We start from the raw sequence: 21,456 nt of genomic DNA on the forward strand, positions 1-21,456 counted from the left end.
TTGCTGAGTTGGGAGCCATGCCTTACATAGGATATATAGCAGCAGCAGGGATATAGGAGTGAGGTTGTCATCTGACACTGAACTAGCTATCAACGTTTCTGGTGTTAAGTTAGCTATTCCTTATGAACAGCAACAGCATGGGTTCAAATTAGTGAAAAGGTCTAACCTTTGGAATTGCTTCACCTTCAAAAAGATGCATCCAAATTAATAATTTGAAAAGTTTTACATAACATCAAGGTGAACTTAAAAATGGCAATTATTCCACAATTTGTTACAATTGCAGCTAACTATCACTACCTTCCCAATAAATGAAACAGCTGAAAAAAAATTTGTTTCATTTTAAAACGCTGTGTCCTGCTCTGCACAATACAAGCGCATCCAGCATTATTACGACTTGAAGCAAAAACTTTTGCTACCTAAAATGACAGTCATTTTTCTACCCGTCTCACATATTACTAAAGTATTGCAGCACTAAAGTATTGCAGCACTAAAGTATTGCAGCACTAAAGTATTGCAGCACTAAAGTATTGCAGCACTAAAGTATTGCAGCACTAAAATATTGCAGCACTAAAGTATTGCAGAACTAAAGTATTGCAGCACTAAAGTATTGCAGCACCATTGTTTTTGTATATTGTTTATTTTAGCTCCTATTTTAATCTTCCAAACACTCATTTTGTCTACAAGTCTGTTTTATTTGTCTGTTTTATTCAAAGTAATTTTACGAGATATTATTTATTAGATAGCGATGAAGGCATGAAGTGGTGGCACAAGATATTTCTTTAGATTAGAAGCCAAGTTCCTTGTAGCGTTGACCCGGCAGTGACAGTTGAGATAAAGCAAAACCAGACATGAATAGTGAAAATAGAATAGAGATCGATGAAAAGACCTTTTAGAACTTATGCTACTGTATGATGAGATCGTCAAGCTAGTCTCGTGTGATTAGTGAACGCGGACAATGGCACTGGTACTTGCATATTAGCTGATATGGCACATGCAAACAAGTACTAAGAAACAAAGAAACCAACACCGCAAGGTGATTAAGAACTGAACTAGACCGCTGACTTTGCCTTAGCTAAGGTTTAGGAGTATTCTACCCCTGTAGGCTTTGTACTTGTGAAGCCTAATATACATTATTTAGAATTACGAATTACAAATACACATGGATGAGAAAAGAGATAATGTGTAGGTACGTAAAGGGAGGTGTAGCAGCACCAGAATTATACAATTGCTACATGCATCTTAATTGATGAGTACTTAACCACACTTATGACCCCCAATGACATAAAGAACAATAGACGTGTCAATTCATTCAGATAGATGGGAGCATATAATAGACTTTACGTTCCATACCCAGTGTAAGATCAACTGCTTAAGCAGCAGAGACAGATCAATAAAGAGGTTCCCTTTCAATTTACACAATTGGTCGGGCAACGTCAAAGCATGATAAAATTAAGGAGACAACAACTATACATCTATACTTATCTCCTGACTTCACATTACACTGTTCTGTAAGGTACCAACCTGCAGTGTCATAGGAATATTCTGTTTTTTGGCTGTTTGACTGTGTTGGTCGACATTGAGCATGATGATGGCATAGGTGAGGGTGAAGGCTGCATCAGAATTGGCGAAGGGTGCATCATTCGTTTCGAACCAATAGCCTGAGAAATGTTCCATGAGAAACTCTATGACAGGTGACTCCCCTGGTAGTCTGAAAGTCTCCAGCAACATGCGCAGCGCTTCATCCAATCGCTTTCCCATAACATCAAATGACCTGAATATGAAAGAGAATTCGCAGAGTATATGAATACAGTTACAGAGTATATGAATACAGTTACAGAGTATATGAATACGGTTACAGAGTATATGAATACGGTTACAGAGTATATGAATACGGTTACAGAGTATATGAATACGGTTACAGAGTATATGAATACGGTTACAGAGTATATGAATACGGTTACAGAGTATATGAATACGGTTACAGAGTATATGAATACGGTTACAGAGTATATGAATACGGTTACAGAGTATATGAATACGGTTACAGAGTATATGAATACGGTTACAGAGTATATGAATACGGTTACAGAGTATATGAATACGGTTACAGAGTATATGAATACGGTTACAGAGTATATGAATACGGTTACAGAGTATATGAATACAGTTACAGAGTATATGAAACCATGTAGTAGGCATCATGTAGTCAAAAGCTCACACATTCTGGTCTTAGCCATGCTAACTAGCAACGCCTAAATAAAATCGTGTGAAAATCTTTAACGCAAACAGTCCTTCAAATAAATTACAGAAAGCAAAATTTAAAAAAACTAAGATAGTACAATTAAAAGAACCTTTGTTTTACAAATACTCCAGCCCTCAAACTGGGAAGGATAAACTACAAACAAAGAATTTCCAATTTATACTTTACATTTTTGCGAACATCAACAGCAAAGCATATAAAAAGGTTCTAAAAAACTTCAGGTAAAGCATCCTGCATAACTTTTGACGTCTGTGATATGCTGTAGAGTAACAGGACCAGGGTGTTATAAGCTGAACTCCAATCTTTGTCCCAACCAGCTGTCAAGCAATCAATAGTCGGACAGGAAAACATTTAAACTCAAGCCATAGAGCAGTGTTTGGTTAAAACTGCCTTCATTTGTTAGTGTATACTGTTTACCTCATGTAGGCATCTGTCAGCTCAGGGTTGTCTTTCCTGCTTATGTATTCCCCTATGAGCATTTTGTTCAAGCGAGGCGTCTCTTTGAGAAATGCCACAATGGAATCATTAGACTTATCAAGATAGCCTTGCTCCTGCAGGTATGCAATGCCCAGCTTGGGCTTCTGGTTGAACTGCTCAACTGCTTGACTGTAAACCTGCAGAAGTAAATGATAGCCTCAAGACCAGCCTGAGAAGCTTCTGGAAAAAACAAATGTTAGTGAGAGAATTGAGCAGGTGAGAGTGAGAGAATTGAGCAGGTGAGAGTGAGAGAGTTGAGTAGGTGAGAGAGTTGAGCAGGTGAGAGTGAGAGAGTTGAGTAGGTGAGAGTGAGAGAGTTGAGTAGGTGAGAGTGAGAGAGTTGAGGAGGTGAGAGTGAGAGAGTTGAGCAGGTGAGAGTGAGAGAGTTGAGCAGGTGAGAGTGAGAGAGTTGAGCAGGTGAGAGTGAGAGAGTTGAGTAGGTGAGAGTGAGAGAGTTGAGCAGGTGAGAGAGAGAGAGTTGAGGAGGTGGAAGTGAGAGAGTTGATCAGGTGAGAGTGAGAGAGTTGAGTAGGTGAAAGTGAGAGAGTTGATCAGGTGAGAGAGAGTTGAGGAGGTGAGAGTGAGAGAGTTGAGTAGGTGAGAGTGAGAGAGTTGAGCAGGTGAGAGTGAGAGAGTTGAGTAGGTGGAAGTGAGAGAGTTGATCAGGTGAGAGTGAGACAGTTGAGTAGGTGAGAGAAAGAGAGTTGATGAGGTGAGAGTGAGAGAGTTGAGTAGGTGAGCGTGAGAGAGTTGAGCAGGTGAGAGTGAGAGAGTTGAGTAGGTGAAAGTGAGAGAGTTGATCAGGTGAGAGTGAGAGAGTTGAGCAGGGGTGAGAGAGAGAGTTGAGGAGGTGAGAGTGAGAGAGTTGAGTAGGTGAGAGTGAGAGAGTTGAGCAGGTGAGAGTGAGAGAGTTGAGCAGGTGAGAGTGAGAGAGTTGAGCAGGTGAGAGTGAGAGAGTTGAGTAGGTGAAAGTGAGAGAGTTGATCAGGTGAGAGAGAGAGAGTTGAGGAGGTGAGAGTGAGAGAGTTGAGTAGGTGAGAGTGAGAGAGTTGAGCAGGTGAGAGTGAGAGAGTTGAGTAGGTGAAAGTGAGAGAGTTGATCAGGTGAGAGTGAGAGAGTTGAGTAGGTGAGAGAAAGAGAGTTGAGGAGGTGAGAGTGAGAGAATTGAGCAGGTGAGAGGGAGGGAGTTGAGCAGGTGAGAGTGAGAGAGTTGATCAGGTGAGAGAGAGAGAGTTGAGGAGGTGAGAGAATTGAGCAGGTGAGAGGGAGGGAGTTGAGCAGGTGAGAGTGAGAGAGTTGAGCAGGTGAGAGTGAGAGAGTTGAGTAGGTGAGAGAGTTGAGTAGGTGAGAGTGAGAGAGTTGAGCAGGGGAGAGTGAGAGAGTTGAGTAGGTGAAAGTGAGAGAGTTGATCAGGTGAGAGTGAGAAAGTTGAGTAGGTGAGAGTGAGAGAGTTGAGCAGGCGAGAGTGAGATAGTTGAGTAGGTGAGAGTGAGAGAGTTGAGCAAGTGAGAGTGAGAGAGAGTTGAGGTGTCAGCGATAGTCAGCGATTACATCAGGTGTGTCATAGATTGACTAAGGTTGACTGCTAGCCCCATGTTCAAACAGATCTGAAGGATGAAGTCAAGCTAGTTCGGGCATGATTTGAAACTGGCCATAAAAGAATGCATGTAGAATTAACTGCTACATTCGGTTAATTACCTGTTTTTGTTGTTTCCTGCCGTGCAGGATCTCAAGAGGAGGGATGTCACTCGCTGAATGATCAACCATTCTATTTGGTTTAATCTTAGGCTTTCTCCATTGACCAATCACGATGCCAGGTTTCTTATCAGCATCCTCGGCTAGATATGTTATGTATATAGCTCTTGATTAGCAGAACACAACCAGACTGGAAAAAACTTTTCACTAACATTACCAACAGTGCAGAAGAGTTCAAAAGCTTCACAATTCAAAGAGTTACAGTCCTTGACCACCTACAAGTGTTTTATGAATCTCACAACATACAAGATCATAAGGAACAACAGTGATATCACTTACCGGTCTTAGCAGCCATTATCCTCGAGTGACAGTGGTCTTCGACTGACTCAAGAACTGTCAAAAGGGCATCAAGTGAGAGAACATGTGTGCTGAACAAACCCGTAACTGGGAAAGCATTCTGCAATACAGAAGATCTTCAATCAGCCCTCAAAATATACCTCTCTAGACAGCTGAGCAGAGAGTCGAGAGGGGGGGGGGATTACTTACAGGCCTTAAGAGTTGTAACTGATAGCACACAAGAGACACAAGAAAATGTGCTATAAAAACCGATATGTTAACAGATTTTGTTCAATAGGAATGCAAATAATAATGCGAATGGAATAATAAGCGAAGAATCAGCATTAGACATAAAAAATATTATAATATTGAAAGAGAAAAAATCACTTTAAATCATATCGTTCAATAGACAATCCTGGAATACACCAGCCAATCATAGAACTGTAGACTGTAGATTTCAACTATATACAGTATATCAGCAAACCTTAGAAAGAAGTTTGGTTATGTCTTCAAAGAGGTTGGTGCAGTGCACATCACAGTCATAGTTGAGGTAGAGCTCGGTGACTAGCCCTGGAATCCTCCAGAGCTGAACAATACCTTGTAGGGCGATCTCCTTGACATCATAAGTCACCCTCTGGTTGTCTGATACTATTAGCTCCATCAGCCGACTCAGGTACATCTGCACAGACACAAGAAGGGAAGTTCTTTCATTTCTAGCACATGCCCCACATATATACGCCTCAGTTACAACACCTTCAGACAGCCTCGCTGCCTGTGGGCTCATTTATTAGTAGCAGACATAAATAACTGACCTCCAGTTGAAACTTTAGATGACATCGAAGAGATTCAAATAACAGGAAGCAAGCCCTCATTGCTGCAGAAAACACAGACACTTTGTCTGTTTCCAGTCTCTGTAACATAAAATGACATTCAAAAGTGCAGTGGTAAGCTATATTTGAGTAATTGCAACAATGGTTTAAACTGCCATGGTCTAGTTATTGTCATGATTTATGTCCCCCTACTCTAAATACAGGGAGTGAAGACAACTACAAAATATCAACTAGCATGTACATGTATACGCAACTAGCCGAACACCTGGCGTTGCACAGATAGTAAAAATCAGCTTATAAACAGTGACAGGTAATGTAGTTGCATGCTACTTGCCATTAGCCTGGCACATTGCCAATGACTAATTTGAGTACGCTACTATCCGTACTGCTAAACTTACTAACAAGAGCCGTGAGAGCAAGATTTAGCGCGTATTTTAAACGAAATAACGACTTATAAGGTTTAATGAATAGCGTAGCTTAATTGGTGAGATAATTGCCTGAGGAACAGGAGGTTCTGAGATCAAATCCAGCGCTAAGTGAATATTTCATTCCTAAATTTTAATGGCTATAACCGGACAGACCAAACAACGGACATTGAGATTTATATATAGTAGATAGATTAGTAGTAGAATGTCCTTTCCTTACAAGCTGAGTAATATTAATGTTAAAACTTGTTAGTTCGATTTATCTTTGCAATTTCCTTGGCAGCACCCTGGCACACGGGAGCACGCATAGGCAGCCGAGAGTAAGAGAAATAAGCAACCACTGAGTGGAAGTACTAACCCTGAATAGATTGAAACAGAGATCATCCTTGACTAGTGCCATAAGTGAGGCATATTTGGGCAGGTGATCAACAGAAGTCTCAAGGGCAATTGTCAGCAAATATATCCCCATCTGGGACATCTCATCACTATTCTGTCTATCGCTCGGGTTCATTATAGATATGAGAAACCTGAAGAGCTCCCGTATGGCGGGCAGTCCATATGGCACAACAGGTCCTGCAGGGGAAACATAAATCAACATTAGACGTGATAGGGAGAATTAGAGGGAGGTGTGGCAACCTGTGATTTAAGAACAATAATCACTGTGTCTCTATGACGCGGTTACTCAGCAAGTTTGCGTTAATCCAAAGATCATCCACAAGATGAGAACGACAAAATCCGCAAGTTACGCGAGTTTTGTGACTCACAAATCTTTGTCAAATATTTCATGATTGCGAATGATGGAAAGGCACTTGCGAATGATGTGTAAAAAATACCAGCAGGCTATTCCAGTTTAACATTTTTCACATTTCAGTCATTCTTATTTCGATTTGACCAGTTCTAAATGTGCCACAAGCGACCTCTGGCGTAGAAATCATTCCTTTTAACAAAGCAACCCCGTAATCCACATCAAGCAAGAGTCCATTAAAACACCACACGGTAACTCAATGTGTGCACAACTCCAAATCCACCTAATCTGCATTGCGGAAACAGTGTATAAGCGCGCAAAAGTTACAATTTAGCAACCACTAAAATTAACACTGCGATTGTGGATATTTCTGACTGACTTTCATCTAAGTCTTGCAAATCACTAGCACCATATGGTAAACCTAAGGCTCTGGATACACACACCAATGAAATATGGCATTTGAGTAGCATACGCATTGCCTACCTATCTTCGATAGCTGTACAACGTGACATGTGTAAGCAAATATGTTGGTCTACACTGGTAGAAAAAAAAAACTGATACATATGTGACTGATCGAAAGAGTGGATTACACATAAACATAGTCCGACTCCATTTTATACATTTTAGCACATACTATTTTATTTGTCATCCACTTTCAAGGCTGATAGATCATCCACTATCAAATATTAGTGGATGATCAGAGAAGTTCTTATGATCTGTAAGAAATATGTCAAGGCCATTCGCGTCAATTAAAAGCACCAAAATTGTTCTAACAATCCTTTTGCTGATTAAGTTTGCGTAACCAAAGGTTTTTTTGGTTTATATCATATCATGATCCCTAATTCTTCTTTTTGTAGTTAGTTGAACATCATCGTCAACGTGTAATGTTTTCCTTGAGCTGCACAAACAATATCATTGTCACAAGTTGTGTATTGATTAACCGTAACAGATAATCAATCACTCGACTGTCCACAAAAACTACTCAAAAAACTGGCCATGCCAATTCTGATGCAGCCTTCACTCACACCTATGTCATCATCATGTTCAATCTCGATCAACACAGTTAAACAGTCAAAAAACAGAATATTCCCATGACGCTGCATGTTGGTATCTTACATGACAGTGTAATGTGATGTCAGATGTAGGTCTGATTTTCTCTTCCATTGAATCAAAAGATAAGTATCAATGTTTAGTTAGTGTCTCCTTAGTTTTATCAAGCGCTGCGCTGGCACCACCATTTGTGTAAATTGAAATGAAACCTCTTTATTGAGCTGTGCACTAATCCCTTGAGGAAATTAATTATTCAGCTGTCGCGTGTCAGATGTTTTGGTGAAAGATTCAGGTGTCACGACACACTAATTAAAAATTCTCATAAGTTAGTCTATTTGTCAATGAACCAGGTCATTTAGTGCCGTGTATGTCTAGCCACAACAGATGTCTATGCAATGCTTCAGCTATGTTGTCCATGTGTCTAGCGTGTTAAACCGATCGCTCGTAACCATGGCTACCGCCTTTCGTCAGATGAACTCACCTTCCTTTTTAGGTATGAATCTGACACCCTTTGGGTTGATAAAATCTAAGGTTTCTTCATCATCACCCTGGTAAGAGAAACTAAACACAGAATAATACACATCAATCATATTAAATTGAGTTTCAATTCATCTATATACGTAAGATATACTGAGCAGCTATGAACCAGGGATTGCGTCACACCTAATTTTGATCTGGTGAGCTGAGACAAAAAGCCAGATATTTTTGGAATTCAGTACCAAGTGTCACACCTACTACCAAGTGTAACATCCAGTACCTAGTGTAACATCTTGTACCTAGTGTCACATCCAGTACCTAGTGTCACATCCAGTATCTAGTGTCACATCCAGTATCTAGTGTCACATCCAGTATCTAGTGTTACATCTAGTATCTAGTGTCACATCCAGTATCTAGTGTCACATCCAGCATCTAGTGTCACATCCAGTATCTAGTGTCATGTCTAGTACCTAGTGTCACGTCTGGTACCTAGTGTTACGTCTAGTACCTAGTGTCACGTCCATTGCTTAGTGTCACATCCAGTACCTAGTGTCACATCCATCTCCTAGTGTCACATCCAGTACCTAGTGTAACATGCAGTACTTAGTGTCTCGTCCAGTACCTAGTGTCACGTGCAGTACCTAGTGACACCAAAAGAACATACATTTTAAATAGCTCATAGTACATCCTCAACACCAGACGAATAACTAGGTGTGCTATATGACCTTGCAGAATGTTTAAAAGGAAGAACCGATCTTTAATACTATTTGCCGTCCATGTAGATTTTACTTCAATGCTTGATTGCAATCAGATTGACAGGAGCAGGTCAAACCCCTTTTAAATGCATGTTAAGCGTGTCAATGATGCTGACCAACAGAAAGATGAGCTCAAAATTACTGACAAAACATTCAAAATGTGAATAGTACTGTTAGTTTCTTTATCTATCACCACAATTTAATTGTACAATATTATTATAGGTGTTATTAGCATTAACTTTGTAAATTTTCATAGTGTCTCAAATTTGCTAAAGTGATATTTTTAAATGAGTTCAAAGACACATGAATATGGAGGGCAAATATCCTGCATGGTCACCATCCTAGATCTACATATATATAACCATTTTACGGTTTTTGCAACTGAGTACAGACCGTTGTACTTAGCGATGATGTCTCTACATCTTCAGCATTCAGATCAACCTGACTGTTGTGTCTCACTTCCTACAAAGAGATCTACAAGTAAATGTGAGTGTCTCATTTCCTACAAAGAGATCTACAAGTAAATGTAAGTGTCTCACTTCCTACAAAGAGATCTACAAGTAAATGTGAGTGTCTCATTTCCTACAAAGAGATCTACAAGTAAATGTAAGTGTCTCACTTCCTACAAAGAGATCTACAAGTAAATGTAAGTGTCTCACTTCCTACAAAGAGATCTACCAGTAAATATTTGACGCACTACCCACAGTTATCCATCGCCAACTTGGACATAAAAGACATTTTCAACAATAACAAATGTGTGCTACATAAAACATTAGTAGATGTAGATGACACCCTATGGAGAATACAGGGGGCACTTCAACAAGCTGGTGGCTTCTCCCGAGCGTTGCATTTTTAATAACATTGTTGTGAACCAGTTGATCTTGAGTGCTTCTATGTTGCTAAAGGGGTAATGAGGACAGGGAAGATCGAATAGAAGGCAAATTGAGAAGAGAATAAACAAAAAAGGGGGAAAAAAGAGGAAGAAAAAAAGAAGTAGAAGAGAGAAAAGGAAGGAAAAAAGGAAGAGTAAGTAAATTGAGTGAGAGGTATGAGTACTTACAGGTAGACCTTCATGTATGTCAACCATGTGAGGACTGATGGACTCTTCCACGCCAGTCCCTCCCTCTTCAAGCCTCTCAGACTTGGAACTATCTTGTGGGTCTGGTGAGCCGCTAGATGTCTCTTGTGTAGTCTCACTCGCCATTGTAGACCCTACATTATCCACCAAATTAGGAGAATTTGAAGTCAGTTGTAACATGTAGATGTCACAAGAAAATAACCTGTAACTAGCTGCAAAGAGGAGTCGTGCTGCTATAAACAACCTACATGTAACAAAATTACAGACCAATGTTGAAAATTCCTGCAAGCCATATTCATTTAGTACAGTGCACCCTCAAGATATGATTACCCTGATATACGATTTTTTTCACCTTACGAAGTGAAACATGATAATTATTTCACTTTGACATACTAATCTTATTTCAACATAGGAATTCAACAAAATTTTCGCCCGAGTCCAAATTTGGCAGTCGGTGTGCTTATTACGGGCGTCAAAATAACAAAGACGCCGAAATGTTGTTCGCCGAAAACATTTTTATGACGTTTGAAAGAAACATGATGACCGATTTTTCGCAGTTCAGCATTTCCTGTGTAAAAGACGGTAATATTTTCCCTTTAAAACCAGTAGAAACATTGAAGCTGCAAACCCTTCAAACAGAAAATCAGAGGTCAAACAATTTCTCTTAGCCTGCCAACAAAAATTCATTACGTATAAAACAGAACATTTTCAAGAACAGCATCACTCGGGCTTTTTTGGCGAATCAGGTTGAAACAGGTTTTAATCAGTGCGGCTAAAAATTATAGTGAAAACGAAGACAGAGACTTGAAGACAGAGACTGGTACGTAATAAAATCTTCGTGATAATAAGTTGAAATTCAATGATATTGTTAAAAAATACATACTAAAACTTAGCTTTAAGTGTGTGTGTTTAGTAAGCTAAACTTATTTAAAGTTAATTCAAAGTTTATGTTATACGTACATCTGTCTCGAAGGTAAGAAATTTTTACGGTACGTAGTACAGCACATAGCACATTGCAACGTTACATTTTAATGCAGATCATAACCAATAAATTCACTAAATATACTAAAGTTACTGTAGGTAACTATAGTTACTAGGGTTAACATACTATATTGTTACTAATTTTTAATATGTACAGTAGTCGTATAAAATGTTGATTATTTTTACCAGGGGATGTTTGCATTATATAATTACTATAGTTTCTATACCCTTCCATACAATTTTTTTACCATACGATGCCAACTCTGGAATAAATTAAAATCGTATCTTGAGGGTCCACTGTACAATTAATACAAAAGAGCAGTTATATCATCAACAAGCTCCATCAACTATGTACATTATGTACATAGATACATAACCAACCCTCATCATCAGAAGGTTTTGGTGCAGCTACCAGTCGGTCTTCTGAAGAAGTCTCTGAAGACGGACAAAGTGGTACCTCTGCACCGTCATTCGGTGCCGGTTCTTGGGTCACATGACTAGTTTCAGGTGTCTTAAACTCGAATGGTCGCATCTTTTTTCTCGATTTCTCCATGCCACCAGCTCGCATTTTCAACTAAAATAATTTTTAGTTGAAAATAGTTTAAAGTTTCAGTCAAACTTCCAATCTTAGTTTGGAAGAGCGATGACTTGAGAGCTCAAGTAGGATGGTTAGGAATGGAATTTCCACAGCACGTGCCTAAATAAAGCAAAGCTGCTACAGATGATCATTCTGCAGAACTCTACCGACTCGCTAACATGTGGCACAAAGACGCACAGGTCAAGGTAGAGTGTCGCGAGCAGTAAGCATGTAAAAAACAAAACAGCTGACCAAAAAAGAAACAGATAAAAAGGTTGGAGTAGGGAACAGCGTGCACCTAAAATACACCTAGTTAAAAAATAGGAACCTGAATTATGAGAACTGTGTTGTGTTTTAATACTAGATAACAGTAATGAAGTTTGACAAAATACAATACTATCCTTATCACAACTAACCATAATGTGATACACGAGAGGAACAATGGTTAATAAAATTTGGAGTTATGCTTTCTTACAAATTTAACGGTCATAAAAGTTTGTGACTACCGCTGAACTGTCTTTATGTGACAATATATCAAATACTATTGTAGAAAAATGTTAGAAACATCTAGTTTGAATGCGCTGTGAACTTTGTTTTAAACATTCAGACTGGCTGTGTTTAATCGATGGACCATGCTCATTAACTAAAGAGTAAGTGACAGCTAAATCATAAGTTTTTAATGTGAATTCATAGAGCTTCCTATCAAGTACAAATAAGCTATGTACCTAAATGGTTTTAACTGTACTGATGTGACTGTATAATAAACTGAGAAACTCTCTGGACCTAAAAGTATATACGTATGTACGTATATATGTATATATATATATATGTACATATGTATGTATTTATGTACATATGTATGTATGTATATACATGTATATACATATGTATATGTATATATATACAGAAACAAAAGTTTAAAACTTTTGGTTAAAACACTTTTATTACTAATAGTTTCATGCTCTGAGGGAGCAATCATCAGATAAAATATGTCAATCAACTACAGGTGTTTATATAATAGAGGTGAAGTGGCTAACAGATTGAAATTTGTAACTACATAGGGTCCATGGTCTTACTACAGATTATGTCTTGTGGTTGCATAACAAGAATTTGTCTACATGTCTGCATGTAGATGTCAGTTCATTTCGCCTGTTCAATGTAGCCAACTCAGGCATTCGAATGATGTAAAACTCTTCCCACTAGCACAAGTTACATGTCTTAGTTGAACAGTTAAATGACATATATATATATATGTATATATGTATGTATTTATGTACATATGTATGTATATATGTACATATGTATGTATACATGTACATATATATATATGTACATATGTACATACGCACGTATATGTGTACATATATGTGTACATATGTATGTATATATGTACATATGTATGTATATATGGTGCTGATACTGTAAGTTTCAAGTGTGTGTTTTGTTTAGTTTAGGGACGAATCAATAAGAAATAAAAACCAAAGCAATTTCTGCAGCATCAATACGTTGTGCCTACCACACAATACTAATTAAGCTGAATGCACATTAGTCTAGGTTCTACAGTTTAGAAGTTGACTATCTCATAGATGTGCACACCAAATATCATTGTTGAGCAGCAGGATTAAGCAGCTTACTACAGCGGATCAAAGTTTCGGAAAAAAGTTTTCAATCAAATAAAACGTTAATGTATCATGAATGTATATGTTTTGATTCTCGCATGAGCTTCAAATGCGGTACTTGTAATGAGACAACTCGCATAGGGCCGCCCAGTCAGCCTTGTGGACTGTATCGTTCAGGTAACATACCTTCTTCATATTTTTGGCCCACTTTGAGTCCTCAGCAAATTCAGGCAGACGGGTAAAAAGCAGCTGCACCATCTCTACGAGAATGTGGTCAGCTGTCCTTCTCAGCAGCTCTGCAATTGACCAATAGGATGCTTTGTAACATACGACAAACACGTATAACTTCATTGAACTTACAGATTTACCAGATTACTATTTGGCTCTTTAAATTAAAATAGTATTTACACAGTAAATTTCATGAAGAGTAATCACCAAGCAAAAATTAGTCACAAAGAAACGATGCTTTCACAGCTTAAACTTCCAAAGGAAAGGACTTGAAATCGCCGGACATGTTAACATATTTAAAATACGACTAGTGAGTTTGTTAGTCCAATAAGAACTAGCAGCTCAGGAGATCAGCAGATAATAAGGAAAGCTTTTAAGGGAAGCACTCACTAGAGAGCCTCGTCTCAAAGCAGATACGAAAGCAGGACTGCATGATTTCACATACGGACTCGTTGGAGAGACTCTCACCGGGACGCGACAATAGAAGCGTGCGCAGCACCTGCAAGGTATGAAACGACTATCTGAGAAAGAAGATAACTTTGTTGCGGTTATTATACGAACTGAATAATTGCAACAAAAAGAGCAGGATTGGTTGAAACGCAAATGAAATCAAAAACAACTTACATAAAGTATCTTCATAAGGACCACCTCATCAGACTCTGGATCTGTTCCCACAAATCTAGCATGAGTGACCGCATCAGCAATGCTGTCAACTGCAGCTGCTCCAGACGGCTTTTTCCGGTCTAATAGAAGTAGCACAAGCGACATGTGATGGCAAGTGTGTTCAGTTTATAAATGAGATGCTCGTCATAAACTGTACATAGAATGAAGTAGACAAAACCCAATATGGGAACTCATATATCAACCATGTCTAAGATCATCTGACCAAGTTAATGTCAGGCCACACTAAATATCAATCGGTTGGGTGTCTACGCAATTTGTAATATATTATCACAAGTTGGTATTGCTGTACACACAATCTAATATACCATCACAAGTTGGTATTGTTGTACACAACCTAATATACCATCACACGTTGGTATTGCTGTACAAACAACCTAATATACCATCACGAGTTGGTATTGTTGTACACACAACCTAATATACCATCACACGTTGGTATTGTTGTACACACAACCTAATATACCATCACACGTTGGTATTGCTGTACAAACAACCTAATATACCATCACAAGTTGGTATTGCTGTACAAACAACCTAATATACCATCACAAGTTGGTATTGTTGTACAAACAACCTAATATACCATCACACGTTGGTATTGTTGTACACACAACCTAATATACAATCACGAGTTGGTATTGTTGTACACACAACCTAATATACAATCACGAGTTGGTATTGTTGTACACACAACCTAATATACCATCACACGTTGGTATTGCTGTACAAACAACCTAATATACCATCACAAGTTGGTATTGCTGTACACACAACCTAATATACCATCACACGTTGGTATTGCTGTACAAGCAACCTAATATACCAGCACAAGTTGGTATTGTTGTACACACAACCTAATATACCATCACAAGTTGGTATTACTGTACACACAACCTAATATACCATCACACGTTGGTATTGCTGTACAAACAACCTAATATACCATCACGAGTTGGTATTGCTGTACAAACAACCTAATATACTATCACAAGTTGGTATTGCTGTACAAACAACCTAATATACCATCACGAGTTGGTATTGCTGTACAAACAACCTAATATACTATCACAAGTTGGTATTGCTGTACAAACAACCTAATATACCATCACACGTTGGTATTGTTGTACACACAACCTAATATACAATCACGAGTTGGTATTGTTGTACACACAACCTAATATACAATCACGAGTTGGTATTGTTGTACACACAACCTAATATACCATCACAAGTTGGTATTGCTGTACACAGAATCTAATATACCATCACAAGTTGGTATTGCTGTACACAGAATCTAATATACCATCACACGTTGGTATTGCTGTACAAACAACCTAATATACCATCACGAATTGGTATTGCTGTACAAACAACCTAATATACTATCACAAGTTGGTATTGCTGTACAAACAACCTAATATACCATCACGAGTTGGTATTGCTGTACAAACAACCTAATATACTATCACAAGTTGGTATTGCTGTACAAACAACCTAATATACCATCACAAGTTGGTATTGTTGTACAAACAACCTAATATACCATCACGAGTTGGTATTGCTGTACAAACAACCTAATATACCATCACAAGTTGGTATTGCTGTACAAACAACCTAATATACCATCACAAGTTGGTATTGCTGTACACACAACCTAATATACCATCACACGTTGGTATTGCTGTACAAACAACCTAATATACTATCACAAGTTGGTATTGCTGTACAAACAACCTAATATACCATCACACGTTGATATTGTTGTACACACAACCTAATATACCATCACAAGTTGGTATTGTTGTACACACAACCTAATATACCATCACACGTTGGTATTGCTGTACAAACAACCTAATATACTATCACAAGTTGGTATTGCTGTACAAACAACCTAATATACCATCACACGTTGGTATTGCTGTACAAACAACCTAATATACCATCACAAGTTGGTATTGCTGTACACACAACCTAATATACCATCACACGTTGGTATTGCTGTACAAACAACCTAATATACCATCACGAGTTGGTATTGCTGTACAAACAACCTAATATACCATCACACGTTGGTATTGTTGTACACACAACCTAATATACCATCACACATTGGTATTGCTGTACAAACAACCTAATATACCATCACGAGTTGGTATTGCTGTACAAACAACCTAATATACCATCACAAGTTGGTATTGCTGTACACACAACCTAATATACCATCACACGTTGGTATTGCTGTACACACAACCTAATATACCATCACACGTTGGTATTGCTGTACACACAACCTAATATACCATCACAAGTTGGTATTGCTGTACAAACAACCTAATATACCATCACACGTTGGTATTGTTGTACACACAACCTAATATACCATCACACATTGGTATTGCTGTACAAACAACCTAATATACCATCACGAGTTGGTATTGCTGTACAAACAACCTAATATACCATCACAAGTTGGTATTGCTGTACACACAACCTAATATACCATCACACGTTGGTATTGCTGTACACACAACCTAATATACCATCACACGTTGGTATTGCTGTACACACAACCTAATATACCATCACAAGTTGGTATTGTTGTACACACAACCTAATATACCATCACGAGTTGGTATTGCTGTACAAACAACCTAATATACCATCACACGTTGGTATTGCTGTACAAACAACCTAAACACTCCAAGTTAATTCATTTACAAGATCTGCTTTGTAGGTCAAAACTATTGCATTCCATCAAACAAAAACCATACAATAAATACTTCCATTACACACAGCATTAAAGCGACTGCATCATATATAAAACTATATTAAAACCTAGATGCTATATTCTATGTATAAAAATTAAACTAATCAAGCGGTAATAATAAATAGTTTTTATAGTTACTTTACCACAGAAATACAAAAACAGAACCCTAAGCTAGGCATAGGCTATTGATAGAGGAGTTAATCAAGCTACATGGCATAACTTACTCTAAGTATCTAACATATACAAAAATCTAATATCGTATATAGTTCTACCATCATGATTATTTCCATATTGTTTAAGTTTTGATTTTAATTTTCAACAGCCTCTTCCACTTCGCTTACAAACCTGCAATTTTTTTGAAAAACTTTGAATTTCGTCTATTGAAAATTACTTCGGCCGTAGAGCCAAATACTTGCTATACGTTGTCGTCAGGTATGTTGGAAAAATTGTACACTGAGGTGATCCGGTGGGTAGATGTTTAATAGTAGAGTCAGAGTTAATGCTGAGGTGATTTGGTGGGTAGGTGTTTGATTGTAGAGTCAGAGTTAATGCTGAGGTGATCTGGAGGGTAGATGTTTGATTGTAGAGTCAGAGTTAATGCTGAGGTGATCAGGTGGGTAGATGTTTAATAGTAGAGTCAGAGTTAATGCTGAGGTGATCTGGAGGGTAGATGTTTGATTGTAGAGTCAGAGTTAATGCTGAGGTGATCAGGTGGGTAGATGTTTAATAGTAGAGTCAGAGTTAATGCTGAGGTGATCTGGAGGGTAGATGTTTAATAGTAGAGTCAGAGTTAATGCTGAGGTGATCAGGTGGGTAGATGTTTAATAGTAGAGTCAGAGTTAATGCTGAGGTGATCAGGTGGGTAGATGTTTGATAGTAGAGTCAGAGTTAATGCTGAAGTGATCTGGTGGGTACATGTTTGATTGTAGAGTCAGAGTTAATGCTGAGGTGATCTGATGGATAGATGTTTGATTGTAGAGTCAGAGTTAATGCTGAGGTGATCTGGTGGGTAGATGTTTAATAGTAGAGTCAGAGTTAACGCTGAGGTGATCTGATGGGTAGATGTTTAATAGTAGAGTCAGAGTTAACGCTGAGGTGATCTGGTGGGTAGATGTTTAATAGTAGAGTCAGAGTTAACGCTGAGGTGATCTGATGGGTAGATGTTTAATAGTAGAGTCAGAGTTAACGCTGAGGTGATCTGGTGGGTAGATGTTTAATAGTAGAGTCAGAGTTAACGCTGAGGTGATCTGATGGGTAGATGTTTAATAGTAGAGTCAGAGTTAATGCTGAGGTGATCTGATGGGTAGGTGTTTGATTGTAGAGTCAGAGTTAACGCTGAGGTGATCTGGTGGGTAGATGTTTAATAGTATAGTCAGAGTTAACGCTGAGGTGATCTGATGGGTAGATGTTTAATAGTAGAGTCAAAGTTAATGCTGAGGTGATCTGATGGGTAGATGTTTGATTGTAGAGTCAGAGTTAATACTGAGGTGATCTGGTGAGTAGATGTTTGATTGTAGAGTCAGAGTTAATGCTGAGGTGATCTGGTGGGTAGATGTCTGATTGTAGAGTCAGAGTTAATGCTGAGGTGATCTGGTGGGTAGATGTTTGATTGTAGAGTCAGAGTTAATGCTGAGGTGATCTGATGGGTAGATGCTTGATTGTAGAGTCAAGAGTTAATGCTGAGGTGATCTGGTGGGTAGATGTTTGATTGTAGAGTCAGAGTTGAGAAAGTAGATTGAGCCCTCTTGGCTACAATACACCTTCATGCTATTTTTCAAATAACAGTTTGAAGTGTACAGTCAGTCATTTTATAATAAATTTTAAACAAAGGTACTAGTCATTTCAATAAATTGCATGCTTTGACCGCTCCTCATTGGAACACACATTAAAATACGGTACAACTGACAGAATTAGCTCCTCAATGAGAAAACATCACAAGAAAGAAACAACATCAATACTACCAACTTTTAAAACACTTCTGTTTAACTCATTCAATATTTCCTGATTTCTGTCTTCTCCATCATTTTTTGACACGCAACGAAGAACACTAGTTTGTGAATTACTAACACCAATAAAAAGGTATACATGCGCTATCCTTGCTGAGTCAGTATTCAAGGTCAGAATATTCAACGGGTAGTACACTTTGGCAGGTTTAAACGAGCAACCAGATACCAATTCATAAGTAGTAATAAAGATATGAGCTCAGATTGTGGTGAAGTTTAAATGACTCACCTATGAAGCCATAGGCTATGAATTTATTGAGTGATGTCAAGGCCAGCCCAGTGATGCGCCCGCTTGTCTCCTCCGACCTGATCAGTTCAAGAAAAGGACCAAGAAACACAGAGGGCTCCAGATCTGAGAGAACTAAACAACATGTCAGAACTTGAATAACTCATAGGACAGATACTACATTAAAATGCACTATTATGTTAGGTTTGAGATTGCATACTATGCAATTTTGCAAATTAGTTCAGTGTCTCTAAACATTTGCCATTCTACCAAGCAAAACACTCTACAGGAGTTGTCCCATCACCATTTTGAGTTCACCACATATTCTTGAACAATGTCACTCCGAATTGTATTTTTAGTTGTGATTGTGTAACAGTTCCTAGCAAACCAATGGATTTCAATATTCTCAATTACCATAACATAAAAATGCAGAATTCAACTAGATGTTGTTCAACAAATTGTTGGGCCAAATCTAAAGCTAGCATTTTAATCTCTCTAAGTCTGGGAGAGTCTCCTGTTTAGAAGTTCACGGCTTTTCTATGCAGTTGTCTTACTCGGTTTGTCACTACGTATGGTCAATGTTTAAGGGCACTAACATCCTCTGCCACTCCTCATAACACTCTGTTAGGTAAAATTGTTAGAATTACCAAGTTAACACAGGATTTAGTTACAAGTTTTGTAGCTGTTATTACAGGCAGAAATCCCCCTTAAAGAACACCATTCATAATCTCACAAGGTACGAGTTATATTGAATAATTTGGTGCAATGAATTATTTAATAAATATTTGTCTATGAACACCCAAAAACAACTGCATATAGTGGTTACAAAAAATTGTTAACGGAAGTTTTTATTATTGAAGTGCGTGCAATATGAGTTTAGCTGCAATGAAGACAGAAACGTTTTGAAGAGAATATGACAACGATTATTAAATGAGGTCGATCACAATTGCTAGTCAATAACTAGAACAAACCTGTTGTGGAGTGTAAAGTCTCCCGCAGTTCTGTAAAGCTGTTGATAAGAGGTGTGTCACCCTGACGCTGAAACAGGTAAAATCGATTTGTGATCAAATGCTATAAAATACAATAATATCAAATAAAATAATAAATATCCTCTCAACAGTAAGAATGGAATTCTGCACATTATTTAGGTTTGCTGCATCCACAGACAGTCTAATATAATAGCTTCTACATTTTTTCTTGTTATTATGAGCTAACCACTGCACAATGAATGTAATGTTAATACTTACTGGAAGTAATTGCTTGCACTATTTGAGATTAAAAGTAAGTAAAAAAACTTTTTAATTTACAGTATTAAAATTTAATAAAAATTTCATCAGCTAGCATTGAGCCTATGAGAATTTTTGGTTGGCAACGTAGTACATCGTAGACACTTATGGTTTTTAAAACAAATTTTAACAGATCCAAAATATGCAACAACAAAAATGTTTAGTCAAAAAAATTAGATGGCAATAAATGTCTTGCATAAATATAAATTATGCAATAGACCTATCTTCTTTCACACTTACTATCGTTCATACTTACTATTGTTGTATTAATGATAAAAAATGATGTTGTACAACATGCTACACATTCACAGCCCATTCACTCTTTTTTTTCAGAAATAGACATATTTACAGTAGTTCAAATAAAAATGGTGATAAAATTATAATTCTATCAAAATAATAGTAATAAAATTAATTCTGTAAAAATAAAATTATTTTTACAGAAATAAAAAAACAAACACTTACAATGGCCTGATTTGAATAGCGCATGCATCTTTTCATTTCAGTCACTATATAGTTAATCTCTCCTTGTACAATGTACAAGGCATTTGTAGGCCTGCATCCGTCGGCAACCTCCTCCATTCTTCTTTCACAGCAGACTAGGCAGTATGATGAGACATAGCCAAAGGTCTACATTAAACCCATTCCTAGTATGGTTTATATTTCAAAATTTAGTTTTTAGAAGTTCTGGTTAGTTAAGTTCAGAAACTCAGTGTACATATATGAACGATCAAATTAGATGTGAACACTTAATATATATATTGGTTGACAGATTGAAAGCATTACTCCGCTAAAGGGTACATCCTCCTATTCTAGTTTTGATAAAGCAAGACATAGGCTGTGCTACGAATTTCGGTCAAAAGAGATTTTTTCGAAACACGTCGTTCAAAACACCAACTAATATGCCTAACACCCGAACCAAAACTAACGAGCTTCATGAAACTATATTACGCACAA

General features: G+C 37.8%; 1 protein-coding gene across 1 annotated transcript in view; it reads right to left on the bottom strand.

Moving 5' to 3' along the window:
* LOC137394706 (Golgi-specific brefeldin A-resistance guanine nucleotide exchange factor 1-like) overlaps positions 1 to 21,456 on the bottom strand; it is a 56,518-nt gene that overhangs the window by 34,415 nt on the left and 647 nt on the right. The window contains exons 2-18 of the mRNA XM_068081475.1: positions 20,965 to 21,085; positions 20,188 to 20,254; positions 19,220 to 19,351; positions 14,158 to 14,276; positions 13,924 to 14,032; positions 13,492 to 13,601; positions 11,491 to 11,683; positions 10,111 to 10,262; positions 9,444 to 9,512; positions 8,300 to 8,366; positions 6,382 to 6,596; positions 5,581 to 5,679; positions 5,253 to 5,447; positions 4,772 to 4,889; positions 4,436 to 4,575; positions 2,678 to 2,874; positions 1,522 to 1,771 (exon numbers count right to left, since the gene is read on the bottom strand). Of these exons, the coding sequence (XP_067937576.1) occupies positions 1,522 to 1,771; positions 2,678 to 2,874; positions 4,436 to 4,575; positions 4,772 to 4,889; positions 5,253 to 5,447; positions 5,581 to 5,679; positions 6,382 to 6,596; positions 8,300 to 8,366; positions 9,444 to 9,512; positions 10,111 to 10,262; positions 11,491 to 11,683; positions 13,492 to 13,601; positions 13,924 to 14,032; positions 14,158 to 14,276; positions 19,220 to 19,351; positions 20,188 to 20,254; positions 20,965 to 21,085 (2,353 nt within the window). The remainder of the gene's footprint in view (positions 1 to 1,521; positions 1,772 to 2,677; positions 2,875 to 4,435; positions 4,576 to 4,771; positions 4,890 to 5,252; positions 5,448 to 5,580; positions 5,680 to 6,381; positions 6,597 to 8,299; positions 8,367 to 9,443; positions 9,513 to 10,110; positions 10,263 to 11,490; positions 11,684 to 13,491; positions 13,602 to 13,923; positions 14,033 to 14,157; positions 14,277 to 19,219; positions 19,352 to 20,187; positions 20,255 to 20,964; positions 21,086 to 21,456) is intronic.

Source organism: Watersipora subatra, chromosome 4, assembly GCF_963576615.1.
Source record: "Watersipora subatra chromosome 4, tzWatSuba1.1, whole genome shotgun sequence".
Taxonomy (NCBI): Eukaryota; Metazoa; Bryozoa; class Gymnolaemata; order Cheilostomatida; family Watersiporidae; genus Watersipora; species Watersipora subatra.